The sequence below is a fragment of the Neodiprion lecontei genome, chromosome 7 (assembly GCF_021901455.1).
Source record: "Neodiprion lecontei isolate iyNeoLeco1 chromosome 7, iyNeoLeco1.1, whole genome shotgun sequence".
Lineage (NCBI taxonomy): Eukaryota > Metazoa > Arthropoda > Insecta > Hymenoptera > Diprionidae > Neodiprion > Neodiprion lecontei.
The window spans coordinates 24350639-24365597 of NC_060266.1; the positions used below are offsets into that span (position 1 = coordinate 24350639).

Sequence of the window (14959 nt, forward strand, 5' to 3'; positions counted from 1 at the left end):
ATATCTCAAAAATATCACTGAAGTGATGGTAAAAAGCAGGCAATGCAGTCGTATTTAATGCCAAATAGATCGACTCATTCATTTGCCAATGTTTCGAGCAAATATTTGCAAAGCTGTGTTATTTTTACGGTGATTTAAAATGTCGTTGAAATTATTTTGCAACGTACGGTGAATATTTTTTACACAGAACCGTTTGAAAATTTTAACGTTTCTTGATCCCTTGGTGAAGAGGAAAGAGAAAAAAAAGGCGGTCCATTTTAATGAAGCCAAATACGTATTATAAGCAGAACTTGACAAAAAATTATCGAATTCACTGTTCAGCGAATCGTCCGAAATTGAGCAATGCGTTGTAGAAAAAAAAAAAAAAACTTGAATTATTATGAAATACTGTGACAGTCGCTTGAGAAAGAAGCCAATTTGTTTTTTCTCTTTTTTTTTAAACTCTAAATGTAAGAACAGAAAAAAAGAATTTCGGCGAATTCATGGTTCAAAGTTCAATGAACACATTTTTCGTATTACTATCAAAAAAAAAAAAAAAATCGCAGGCTTGAAATGTATAAAATTGTTATAATACAAAACCGTTTAATTTCTGAAACGATAAGAAAGTTATTGTCGTACGTTTTTATCGGACGTTGTAAATTTTGCCGTATTTTCGAATATGTACATCGGAATCGGAGTTCAGTATCAGAAGATAACGAAATAACTGAAATATTCGTATTTGCGCGTTATTTTAAATTATATCGAAGAAATTTTTTCATCAGTTGGCAATGAATAACTATATTATATTATTTACGTACACTGTTTATAATTGCATAAAATTGTAAACAATGTAATTTATCTACAGTTGAATTAAAATTTTTCTAGTCTGCTAATTCTCTTAATCGATATAAATATTCATCTTACATGATATTACCGTTAGTCATGGCTGTAAGATTTCTTTATACTCACATTTTTCGCAAATCTATAATTGTATATCCGTCACAATACGTGACTGATATTTCAACAGTACTTTCATAATACCGCATTGAAATATTACAGTTCAAGTATATCACACAAAATGAATGAACGATCGTTTATGTAACTTTAAGTAAAACCGCATCGTAATTCCGGTACGAATTATTAGTATTAGTTTTTTATTTATTTATTCTTTTTTCATTTTTTCAAATCTAAACTACTTTGCATATTTGCTATATCAATAATTCTTTAAACATTTTTTGTCGTTCTCGAGTTTATTTTTATCCATCGGAAGCCTTGACTTTGATGCTGAAGTTTTATGGAAAGCTAAGCGCTGATCAACGCGAGCAGTTGGAAAAATGCTTTTTCCGTCGGAGGAAAAAAAAAAAAAAATCTTGGAAATATGGTGAAATCCGCTCTTAGTTTTATGTTTTCAATTAAGTCGTTTAAAACTAACATCTTTAAAGTAGAAAATTGACTAGACGAACACGGAAAAGAATTATAGCTAATCGGGGATTTAGGATGGTGTGCAGGCTTAAGACATCCATGCATTTATTATTAATCTCGTGTGAAATACCGACGAGGCAACTAAAAGTCAAGTGCAGACTATCGGGATTGATCGCTTAACGGCGGAAATCGACCGGCTGATGACAATTTACATGCTGCAATGGCGGGTGATTCGAGATATTTCGAAAATCGTGTAACCTCTTGTCGATCCTACATGTGAAATTCTTTTTTACCATCTCGCTTGTAGGGTTCAATTTCACAGAGTAGGCTGTACAATTCGACGACTCGTTGATCCGAAATTCGAAATGCAAACACAGTTTATAACCGCGTTGAGCTCACTGTAACGTGAGAATGCATGGAAGTCACGCGCTCTCGCAGGTCGTTTTCCATTCTAAATCAGCGTGCAAGACGTTTAAAAACACGGCACGAAATTTGCAGGCACGGGAAATTCAAATGATTTGCAAATATCGAGAAGCGTGTGCCAAGAAATTATCAGGCAAAATTTGAGCGTGAGAAACTTTGCAAAGAACGATAGTTTTAACGTACTGTCAAATTTTATGGCGATAAAGAAGAATTTGACAAAAAAAATAATTTTCAGAGCCTCGTAATCCGTTGCGTCAAACTTTTTCTAAGTCTTGTGATTTTTTGATTTTTTTTAACACTGCACGCATGGTCGTGACAATGATAACAATAATTATTATTATAGGTGCGTGCTTCCGGCGCTTATAAAAATTCCATATTCGAATCTGGTCAATATTTACGAATTACGAGCATAGGGGGAAAAGAAGCGACGACGAGTTGTTGCAGCGAAGAAATTCCCCACGTGTGAAATGTAGGCCGGCCATTTTTAAGGCGCTCGTTCGACTTCGATAATATTGGCTGCATGACGCGCGATGAGTGCATCCATTATGAAGAGTCGTTGACTGACTGAAATAGCGCTCTTTCAAGTATTATTACACATACCCGCCACCTACGACTATAAAAATTGCCGGAAAATATCCACCTCCGTTTTCATCACGCTCCTGAAATTAGTCGCATAATTATTTAAACGATTATAATTCATGCGCAGTCTTTCAGACTAGAATTATTACAGTAATATACGCCATATAATGCGAAAAAATTCGGACGAAATTATCTTATCCAGCAGATCAGCAGATATCTAGCCAGGGAGAGTTTTGGATACAGATTCCGTTACCGACACCTTACCTACAATTAGCCAAGACACAAACCCTTTTCTAGAATCTGACGCTTATTCAAACAAGCTATAATCTTGGCAAATTATAACGACCCATAAATAATGATCCGACGATCGGTAAAGTCGGTCAGTCAGAGTGGGGATATACCTCCACCCTCGAACATTCTAGAAAAGGGTTTGTGTCTTGGCTAAGAATAAGTGAAGTGCCGGTAACGGAATCTGCATCCAAAACTTTCCTTGTCTCTGTATACTCAGATTATTTTCCTCATTTTTATCTCTATGATATTCGCGCTGACGAACTCTCGGAAAGTTAAATTATTTCAAAAATATAAAAATTAGAATGACGAAAAGATATCCTTAGAAAAGCTTATGAAGAATTCTGAACACCTTAACTCATTCGTGCTGGTATTTGAACGATGGCCTTATTATTTCGACGCTCCAGTTTTTTATTCCCGCATCCGTTATACAATAATTAAAATATATCGCGTATTTGGATCGCATGCGCGTTCCAAAATGGTATATAAACAACAACTTGTGTTGTTATTATTTTTTAACCCTAGCTCAAACCTCCAGACTCCCAAAGCCACGAAACTCTCGCAGCGTCTGGTCAACAGTCTGAGACTGAGATATTGCCACTTGAAATATGATGTTCCTCGATCGATTTATCGCCCTCACGTCCTATTTACTCTTATAGATCCACGTGATGAACTTTCGCGATCCGAAAAATTCTCAGACATCGTTAGTTACTTCGGACTGTTTTTTCCGGAGCTTCGTAAAGAGATATCCTTTCACTGAAGTGGCATATTCGGTTGTTTGTTGTTTCTTTTTTCTTTCTAGGGTAACTCGTTTCATCCGAGTCAAGGCTCCGTGGTTGAAAAATTGGGGTACGGCACTTTGACTTGGTCCATTTCTCTCGAGAGCGAAACCCTGCCGATCAATGTTATCCCAAGACTGGCGTTAGGTTCACGGTTCTTTTTCACGGGGGTAGAAAACACGGTCGAATGCTCTATGGAGTTGTGTTCTTCTTAGCGATTTTTCTTGTTCTCCTTCCCTCCAGGCCATCGATCTGTGTACGCCAACGAAAGAAATTTAAACTTGCTCTTACTGGTGCGCGCATTCCTTGAAAACTATATTCATATTATTTACAACCATATAGTTACAGTTCTGGATAAAAAGTTTAAAATTATTTTTACAGCGGTCGTATCGACGTAATCTGGATAAACATCGATGGTCAAGCTCTTATCTAACCGATGAAAATATTTTGGCGTAGTAGAAAACCAACGAAACAGATTTGAGTTACTCTCGCAGGTAGATTCTCGGGTGAAATAAATAAATTCTTCATCCCTCCCTCTTTTTTTTTTTTCTTTATTCATCTCGACGTGCAGCTAACGCCGGATGCATCGTGATGAACGTGTTTGAAATTTGTAGAATGTTTACACCTTATTTTACTCTTACTATCGGTTCGCGGAATGGTATAAAAAGACTCGCGTTTATATGTATGTATAATGTATATTCGAATTCGGTGTATGTAACGAACGCAGTGCAACGTATGGTGTAAATGATTATTACACACAATAGAATACCATACACGTAAAATATAAATATATACGTGCAGTGCTGGCTGTGATTATCGGGACGTTTCGACGCGCCGTCGCGACGGTTATAAAAATTTATAAGGCGCCCCGATATCCTTCGCGCTAAATTTGTAATGTTAATTCTCCGATTGACTGTCGATTGGTTTATTTGCGTTTTAATGATTTTCGCGCCGCCGCGTGTGTGGTTTTTTGCATACATCGAATAATTTATATCGTCAGGAATGCATCCTACATCCGTAATTTTTAAACATTGTAGTTTATCAATTTCATTGCTGTTATTTGTTTGCTAATTTACTTCTGTTTAAAGAAGGAGCGATACAGCTTGGACGGTCTATAATCATATCTATTTTTAAGAGTTTTTTTCATTTTTTACACAAAATGAAAACACTTGGATCAATTTCAGTTTGAGGGCTTTAATATTAATAGTTTTAATAACATGTTAGAATTTTTTCATCGAAATTAATAGCAGCTTGTAACAGATGGAAAAATTTTTTCGAGATTAAAACATCTTTTCGAGATCAAGCTCGTAGCCTAAAAAATTTTTTGCAAGTATATACGATTGTGAAAAAAAAATTTCATCTATCGACAAAAAAAAATTGTTTCAAACAATTTTCGGCTCGAAATTCAGAAATCTAGCCACGAGCTCGAATCATATAAATATAATCATAATTGACGAGCTCGGTCAATAAATTCTCCATGGGTATAATTCACAACTCGACTACGACAAGTACTGTAGATCATTCAGGATTTGAATTTACGTACACGCAATACCATATGAATTCACATCGCGAATTCGATCGTCATCCTGTACAAAAATATTTGTTATTCTTTGTAATTATGGCATGAATGATCGCCGATCGTAACGTTGACGAGACTTGAAATCGTATGTACAGCTACGAGCTCTTCGCAAGTTGTTGACCCCTGAGTGAATACTTGACGTGGGGTGAGCGAAAAAGCACAAATCTCGATCAAAGTCATGATCGTTTTAACGCAATTGGAGCTGCAATATTTTTACTGCCGAATGTTCGCATCTTTAATTGTTTTCTGCGATTTTCTTCACATAAGCGCGGAGAATTTAAAGACAATTTGCAACAGAGACGGTATTTTCAATAAGTTTTCTATCTACTTTGGAAACGATGAAAAAACGTACGCAACTTTCGTTGTGGAAAAAAAAAACTCCCGATTGCCAATTCGAAGATGATGTATTTATAATGTGTAATAAATGATCATAAATATAATATAAGTATTCCTGGCTGAACGTCTTTTATGGGTTCTTTATAAACATACAATTGCCGACGTCGCGAACGATGACGAAATAAATTTCAATATCTCAATCGTACGGGATATTGCATACCAATCAAATAACGTAATATGCTAATCACGTGTCAACTAATTGCAAGTGTTCACGTATGTATAATATATGCATTATATACCTATTTCCATCCTTCCTGTAACCAATACCGATGTTGGAAAATAATAACCGAGGAGTTCTCAACCGTAGCGGAAAGACATTTGTGAAAAGTTGTTTTTTTTTCTTTGTTTGTTTTTACATTCATTAGCCCTTTGAGTCATAGTGGTAAGTAATATTCTTATCACCTAATTTTACATACATTTTTTGTATATTCAGACAACTTTGAAAACATATTTCCTTGCAGTTTTTTGCTTTTCGCAGCTGATAGTATACTAACAGGTTTTCAATACTCGGGAGTAATTGTTGCGATATAATGTAAATTGTCATTGTTAGAAACAAATTATAAGTGATTGAAACGAATCGTGAAAATTGAAGGAATACTTCATTTCCGAGAAAGATACCCCTCCACACGTATACATGTTTTACCATACACAAGTTATGAGTTTTCGGGGTCGCTGATTACGAATCTGTAATCGGATTTTGAAAATCAAAGGTTGCGGGTGCAATACAGCGGTCGAAAATTCCGTATTCAATCGAATCCGGAGGAAAAACTCGCAACTTTTGAGATTCGTAATCAGGGACCTCAAAAACCATAGAATACCATCTTATTAATAATGTCGTCCGGACTTTCAATCCTGATTTTCTGCAAGAAAAAATCGCTTAATTATTTTGAAAAATGTATAAATTTCGATTATTACTTTTTTAAGCCTGTAACAAATGAAATTTCAGCGACACATGTTGTTGGCAAACATGGCATAACATAATGCCATAGAATTTTGCTAAATTTTATACCACTCAACGTTGGGTGGGCTTGAGATATTTCTGACACGTGCTAAAACGCGTCGATGATAAGTGCGCAATGAAAACTTCATTATTCAATAATATCATTTGTGAATAGCGATGTGATAATTAAAATTAGAGGTATAAAAATGGCACGCGGAATTCGATTCGTTTATTTCTCTTCGTCTAAACTATTTATTCTCCGTCACTATATATACAATATCAATACTGAGCGATACAACAAATCGAATAAAATACAATTCGCACAGTAATGTTAATTTTTTTTTCTCTTACACCTAAATAATCGAGCATCCGTTATAAGAGGATGATGCACTGATCTAAGGTGACGACTATTCTCCGTTTGTGTGCGTAAATACGTGTGTGTATTTCGTTTTCGCCGGTGAGATCGAGTCCGACTATCTCATACACACTCACCGCGGGGTTTCAGCTTCTACGATTCTAACTTTAGAAATATACCGAAAATAAACCACTGTCTTTGGCCTCCACCTCTGCAGCGGACCGTATGTATAACAACGATCGCCGGCGGTTAACTTACAGTGGCAAACGTGCTTTTCCACCAATTTCCTCCATTTTAGTTTCATCTGCGACGTATAACAATTATCACCGTATTACACGGCGATCGTGTTTTTAACTAAAATCGCGTCCCTGTTCAGTTCGGTTCGCGGGGGCGGGTTGTAATAAAATTACAATACGTATCGTGTGAATTACAATAAATGCCGATGACAATTTGTCGAATGATCCTATGCAGTGCCACGCTTTGATCGTTCTATCAAGCTCAGCGGAAAAATCTTTTTCTTTCTGCAAATAAATCGCGTGACGACTGCTGAATTTTTTTTTTTTCTCTTTCTTCAAGAACACTTCCTTTTTCTCTTTTTCGCGAGTGTATGCGGGATTTGAAAAAAAATCCCCGATTGTACATGGGACGCATTTAAATATCAATATTTTGTACGTATTAATGGGCTGGAGCACCAGCGTGTCTATTATATGGTTTTGTATATTTTCATATTTTGGCAGATGAATAAAAAAAAAAAAAAAAGAAAAAGAAAAGATTTGCCTCTTAGAAAAATTGTCACGAAGAGACATGAGGTAGAATTCTCAAGTGTATATATATAACACGTTCTTTGTCTGATCAATAAATCGATTGTTGTTTGTGAAGTTTTAAGCTTCGCAGAATCGGCAATTATTTCGCCAAAGATAGAAAAAAAAATATAAGGAAAACTTGTATCGTTTCATCCTTATTATGACCGTTAATTCTTCGAACAAATTGTTGCTTATCGTCGAATATTTATTGTACTCATCGTCTTAATGTTTGAATACGGGGAGATGAATGCGGTTCAGAGTTTTCTCTCGAAATATTGAACTTCTGGCAGTCGAAGATTAGGAGGTCATTAATTTCTAACTCTTGTTTTCACATCGTGGGATCTTTTTTCAGAATTGAGTATAGGATCGATTATATTTTGTATAGAGTTTTTTTATAATTTACATCATAAATCGTTTACAGTACTTTAATCGTATTTCGCAAAAAAATTATTGTATCATCTAATAAATAGTATAATTCGTTATCTCTTCCTCAGATTGTCCTCGATAAACTGTAAACTTTAACCTCGGTTCTAGGAAATTTTCTGGGTTTATTACTGACGTCAATTGCATCAACGATAAGCAAACGTTCGAAGAATTTGGCTGCGAAAAAAACCCATTCATAGTTTTTCATGAATCGTAATTACGATTACGAAATATTGATATAAATGAAGACTTGATTTGACAGGCAATATTTCGTCCGGACGATGTAATTTTCAAGCTAAACGATGTAAAATTCTAACCGATGCTTCACGGGATAAATATCACGTAAATGTCGAAAAAATTTCTGAAGGCTTTCTTGCATTTTGTTTAATAATTGCAGAAGTTATTGATTATTAGCACCGTAAAGTTTCGTGCAATCTTTCCTACACCGCTGCACATTTTTTTTAATTTTTTTTTTCTGGAATACAGCTTTTCCTTTGCTCCTTTACTTCTACAAGTTCAATAGCATCGCATTCGATATTCCCGCCTCGCGCAGATTCAAGCGCATCGGTATATCGACAGTTCGACAGATCGATTATCGAATATCGAATTCTTTCGAGAGTAGATCGCCGGCTGTGACGTCATATTAGCGTTGTGAAATTATTTGATATCTTTCCAAAACCGCTGCGTGTTTCTTCAGAATTTATTTTTCATCTCGCTTCTCTAGTTCCTCAAGCTCAAAAGCATCGCATTCGAAATTCCCGCCTCGCGCAAATTCCAGCGCGCCGATATATCGATAGATCGACTCTCGAATCTCGAATTCGTTCGAGACTCGATTGCCGGCTGTGACGTCGTGTTTGTTTTCACGGCGGCGGCGGCAGGAACAATTTGTCGTACGTTTGGATGTTTGATCGTTAAAATCGGGCTGCTCCTAAACTTTGCGAATGTGATTAATTTTTTGATTTTACGTTAACGATTTTTAACAGCCTTAAACAGAGTCACGTTGTTCACAGATGTTTGGATAATGGATAACAAGATAACTGAAATCGAGACCCCCGAGGTTCCCAAGAAAGAAAACGAAGTAGTAAGTCATTTCACCAGCTTCATTTTCACCCACTCAATTATCCCAACCTAGAAATCGTATAACCTGAAACCCGAGACGTTAATATACCAATTGTTTTTCATACCGAATCATCATTCGTCAATCGTAAATCCTTCTCCGATCGGATTCCCCTCGACACTTCTAAATTCCACTTTGTTGAAAAATTCACCTCTCATCGCTATCGTTCATCGTATTTCGGAGATTAAATTCACAGTGTCAAGCTTTTGTCAAACACTCTAAAACGAGAAGATCCTTAAGGAATATAATATGTCAGGTAGAAAAATACAGAACTGTCTGAGATTTTAGACTTGATATCGGGAAATTTTCTTACCAATGATGAGAAGAGAAAAGCTGCCAAAGATCTCGCTACGTTAAGTTCGGTATGATATATTGCTTATCGTACACACCGTTTCCAAAATACGTTAAATGGGTTGACCGAAAAAGCTGTGTCAAGTCCGGCGCTCAAAGTATTGACGTACTCCTAGAAACGACATTCTTTGCTCATAAAATCCAGCTCTCACTTCGAATCGAGCTGAACCAATAAACCGGTCTCACATTATGTTTAAACATCTTTACAGTGTAAGCCGGTTGAACAAACTAAGGAGAGAAAAAATATGAAGGAAGAGAAGGCGAGAAAAAAGGACGACAAGAGCGTGGAGCAAGTTTTGAAGGCGTTGAGCAGTTTGGATACGGCTGAGGAAAAATTGGCGGCGATGTGTAAAAAATATTCCGACATTGTGGACGACAATCGAAAGCTCCAGTTGGCGTTGAAACAGTCTGAGAAAAAGGTGGTGGTGGTACAACGCGAGAAGGAACAGTTTCAGAGTGAGCACAGCAAGGCTATACTGACTCGAAGTAGGCTCGAAAGTTTGTGCAGAGAATTGCAGAGGCAGAACAAGGCGGTCAAAGACGAAAGTTTGCTTAAGATCAGGGAGGAGGAAGAAAAGCGAAAAGAAGTATCTGCCAAGTTTCAAAGCACATTGTCGGAGATAACTGCCTTGATGAGCCAGAATAATGAGAAGAATACAAAACTACACGAAGACAATTTGGAGATGACAAAAAAGTTCAAGTCTGTTTGCGAACAGTACGAAATTCGCGAACAACAGGTTGAAAAAATGCAGCAGCAGATGAAACTCGAGGCCCAATTGGCAGAGGCCAAGTTAGCCAAGGCTAAAATGGAGATGGCTGCTGAGAAGGAAGTACTACTCAAAGAGAAACAACAGCTTTTACTCGTAAGAAGATCGTATAATATTGTCCAAGCTTACAATAAATGTTTAGACTTTTCATTTTTTCTATCTCTCGTTCATGCATTAAGTATTAATTATATCTGTTATTATCGCAGAACCTAACCGAGTACCAAGTCAGGATACGAGAACATCAGGCAACGGAGGTCGGCCTGAGAGGGCAGATTAGTATGTACACAGACAAGTACGACGAGTTCCAAAATGCTCTGACTAAAAGTAACGAAGTGTTTGGCGGATTCAAAGACGAAATGGAGAAGGTGAGACTCTCGTTCACCGGTCATGAGAATTCACGAATTGTAAAACTTTTGTTCTTAAAAGTGAAGCTTACGAATAGTCTTTGAATCCCTAGATGTCGAAGAAAATATTGAAGCTGGAGAAGGAGACGAGTTCGTGGAAACAGCGCTGGGAAAATAGTCACGCGGCGCTTCTTGAGATGGCGGCCGACAAGCAGCAAAGGGATGCGGAGTTAGCAACTACGAGTAGAAAGCTAGCGCAGCTCCAGCAGCTTTGCAGAGCTCTCCAGGGCGAGAGAGCTTCGCTGTTGGCGCAGTTGAGGGGAAAGGACGCGGCGAATGCGGGTCCGGAAGCGACGGACGAAGCTGTGAACGAGGAGAGCATCAAGTCCATAAAGCAGGTTGACGATATATCGAAGGACTGTCAACAGTTGAAAGAGAATCTCGTACAGCTGCAAGGCTCCCTGGCAGAGGCTATAAAGAAAGAAGAAGAAGAGAAGCTGCAGAAGGCTGACGAGGAAGAAGCGCAGCGCCAGAAATCGGAGCCGGAAGAACGACAGGAAATGGTGATACTAAATGCAAACGTTGAACATTCGACGGAGCGGAAGTCCGAGATAAAAGACGAGGCACAGGTGAAAAACATTGACGAAAACGTTGCAGCGTCGAATCCTATGGAAGTCAAGTCAGATGAACCTAAAGCGGAAAATAACGAAACGAACGGCGGATCTACGATCAGCGAGGAACCGCCTCGTGAGATAAACGGAGAAAACGATTCGGCGATCGCTGTAATCGATTCTGTGACGGATAAAAATGCCAGTATTGAAAAGAAGGTCGAACAAACGGTTGAAGTTTCCTGTCCCGCGTTAAAGGACGAAGATAAATCAGTCGAATCTGCCTGCCCAGGAACGAAGAAAGGAAAGGTACGCAAAGTCGAAAACTCTTTGCCAATTTTGCCGTAAAATTACATCAAGAATGAGGAATTGTTTGTATGAGAATAAAAAATTTTAGTTTTTTTTTGCATCGAACAGAGATTTATTTTCTGTTTTGTCTTGAAATCTGTTTCAGGACGGTAAAAAGAAAAAGAAATAGGTATCGGCGGGCCGCGGAATTTCGATTATTTTCAACGTCATCGACGAGAAGAATCTGCCCTATAGTTATACGCGTACATAAATATAGTTATTAGCAATAACACACGACCTACGAATCAATACGGATCAACAATGCGTAAATTATGACGAAATCTTCACTTTCTTTATACCGCACGTAGTATGCATGTACCTACATTACAAACATCGAGCAGATATTTATTTAAAATAATTATATACGACACGTAGTTATTAACGAATGATTTTTGTGCCTTCGAATAATCATGCTCTACCAATGTATAATGTAATAATTTTTCAATTGTAAATTAGGTACACCTAGGCACCTTAGCCTTTTATATGTATACAAAGAAAAGTGTATGAGCTGAAAAAAACAAAAACAAAACGGGAATAACTTTTCTTACGACCTGTCAGTTCGAGTTGATCGATTTTCGAAACGGCGCTGAAACGTGATCAACGAGCGAAATTCCTCAGTTTTCGTTGAATCCCCGTTTTGATCGCTCTAAAATCGTTGTAACAACTCTTACTCGTTGCAACGGTGTAAATACAAACCCTTGTAAAATCTTTATATATCTTTCGTATTTGTATTGGAAATTAAGACGGCCCTGTCACAGAGCTTTTATTACATTAGGCTAGCCTGCCAATCCGTTAAAATTAGAAGACGAGCAAAGAAAAAATAAGTTGTGAGAAGATTTTTTTCTTCAAATAAACTTTTTACTTTTGCAACTTTTGCAAAACGCAATTGTCATACTCTGACGTAATTGTCACGGGATGAGAAGACGAGACACACACACACAAAAACCCGCACAATTGCATAAGTGCATAGTCTCCGGGGTTTTTTTTTTTGTTTTTTTTTTTTTAAATTCTCTTTCTCTTTTCAACAAAACAACGACGCATCACACCGAATAACATCTCTGGGTTTCTCCAGCTCTCTTATTGCAGATGTGATTCTGCATCGATTACTAATCCTACTTGTTATTCAGCTCTTTCTCTCAGGGCCGTAATTCGTGGAGTACGAATTAGCAATTTTGTTTTCGTACATCAATAATATGGTGGAAAAAAAAAAAGAAAAATATGAAAGCACATACCGTTTGCGTTGAATCGTTCGATTGACTTGGGTCGAAAACCGGATTTAAATTTTTATCGGGATCGATTAGCATAAAAAGTCAACGACCCAAGTGCATGTCGTATAAAAACTTGACCCTTATATGAAAATTTTTTATCTTTTACCTGGACCGTTATCTTTCAGACGAAATTTCTTTTACAGATCTGATGCATATGAAATAAAAAATCAAGTTTCGGGCGTGCGATTAATCCAACTTCACCCCGGTATTAACTCTGGCACAACGTAAATTGCATTAGAACTGTGACCATGAGTGTTGACATGTATGCGAGTCCAACGATCCTCAAGGCAAAAAAGTACCCAAGTGGTGGTGAATGGAAATTATTTATCAGCCTTGGTTGCTGCCCAGAGGCTCGGTTACATTTCTACCTGCATGTCTCGATTGACCCAAAATTCAAAATTATAGCATACCGAGACAGTTTCCAACTTTTTCTCAAACTTGTTCCGTTTCTCTATCTCACGTAACAACCTTTACCTCGTTTCTCATTAGTTCCGAAAAAAAAAATTTTGCAATAATTTTTCCATTAACATTCTGTAAACTCTCAATTTACAGACACCGTACAATTTATAAATTCTATTAAACTTTTCGTACTTGCCATCTCTTCACATTTTAAGTGCAACGAAGCACGCACAAGTTCATTACTAGGTACATACGATATGACCGATTTTGTAACATCGGTAAAGGTAATTGAATATTTTCTATACGCGCGGTTATTTCGAGATAATGTAAACTAATGAATAATTAATATGCTGTCTTTTTTTTTCAAATAAGAAAGGCTGTTATAAGTGCAGATTTCTTATTAGGAATTTACCCGGACAAATATTTCATTTCATTCCAAATCAGTCTTAAAAAAATTGTCCATTTAAGGAGCATGAATTTTTCGAGATTTTGCATTGTGTTGGCGAATACAGATATCCAAAAAAAACAAATGTAATATCTTGTGAATTATTCGCAGAGTTTGTAATTGGCTGAAGGCGTGTGACACAACAGTCGATAAAACGTGGGTATATATACAGTATAATTTACGTCGCATTGTCGCATGTATGAAACACCGCCCACCTAATCGTAAGAAGAGGTGTAACTTTCATCGCAAGATAAAAGTGGGAAAAAAACTGTTGAACCATTGCAAACTGCGTAAGAATCGATTCACATTAGCCTAGATTTTTGGAAGGACATATGCAGGTGAGTAAGTAATACCTATACGGATTTACGCGACGAGATGAAAGAATCGAATATGGGGGAATTTGATATTCCAGACGCGAGCGATGCGAGCTCGTTATTTGCCGTCGTTTCCTCAACCATAAACGATTTCATTTCTTACGCGGTCTATGGAATTTCGACAGAATAAATTACACACGCACGATTGCTCAACTCTGACAGTTCAAGCATTGAACAGAACGCTCTTTGCTCTCTGCGTCAAAAATCATCAAACTCTCGACGAATGGGACGCATCATTTTTTGTTTAAGAGCACTTTCTGTCTGCGGGTAAAGAGCCTTTTAATATACAAACGTTTCGTTAAATTTCGCTGATGTTATAACGACACATCTTGCCAAACAGTGATACTTCGGTCGGAAAATTCTGCACACCGTTATTTCGTGCATTTCGTAATTTTCCTACCCACTTGGAAAACATTTTTGTTTTTTTACAAAAACAGGTAACATCTGTGCATTTTTATACATTAAAATTGCAGGTGCGACGCGTTTCTTGTACGTAATTAACATATTCAGTTTGAAGGCAGATCGTACTGCGCTGATTTTTGCTTTAAAAAAATAAACAAAAAAGAAGCTAAACTAATCAAGTGACTTAACTGAGACTGAAACGAGTGGTTTCAAATTAATTAAACACATTAATGCGAAATTCTAGCTTAATTGAAATAGCATTTGAACGACTTTATCAGAGTGTTCGTAAAATTGCTCGATTATTTCCATATTTTAGTCATTCTAAAAACGATGAAGAAATTTTTTCTTCGATATCTCGCTACCACAAATTTTCAATCGGTTACGAATAAATGTCACGAGAGAAATTTTTAGCCATGCATACCATACCTACGTAGACCTTAATTATTTTTAACATTCACTTGTACCACATTGTTCTGTAGTTTCTGCAATTCTGCATTGGTGACTCTAACGATACCCATCTTGCTAGAATTTTCTAATAGCTATAAAAATTGAAATTTTTCTCATTGTACG

General features: G+C 37.0%; 1 protein-coding gene across 7 annotated transcripts in view; it reads left to right on the top strand.

The window, feature by feature from the left end:
- LOC107225533 (alpha-taxilin) overlaps nt 1–12211 on the top strand; it is a 34726-nt gene extending 22515 nt beyond the window's left edge. For 2 of the 7 annotated variants that reach the window (XM_046745783.1, XM_046745787.1), the window contains exons 2-6: nt 8977–9047; nt 9644–10297; nt 10408–10566; nt 10659–11462; nt 11608–12211. In XM_046745783.1, coding sequence (XP_046601739.1) covers nt 8988–9047; nt 9644–10297; nt 10408–10566; nt 10659–11462; nt 11608–11631 — 1701 coding nt within the window. In that variant the 5' untranslated portion in view covers nt 8977–8987 and the 3' untranslated portion in view covers nt 11632–12211. The other 5 variants (XM_015666040.2, XM_046745784.1, XM_046745782.1 and 2 more) reach the window with 5 other exon arrangements.
- The last annotated feature ends 2748 nt before the right edge of the window (nt 12212–14959 follow it).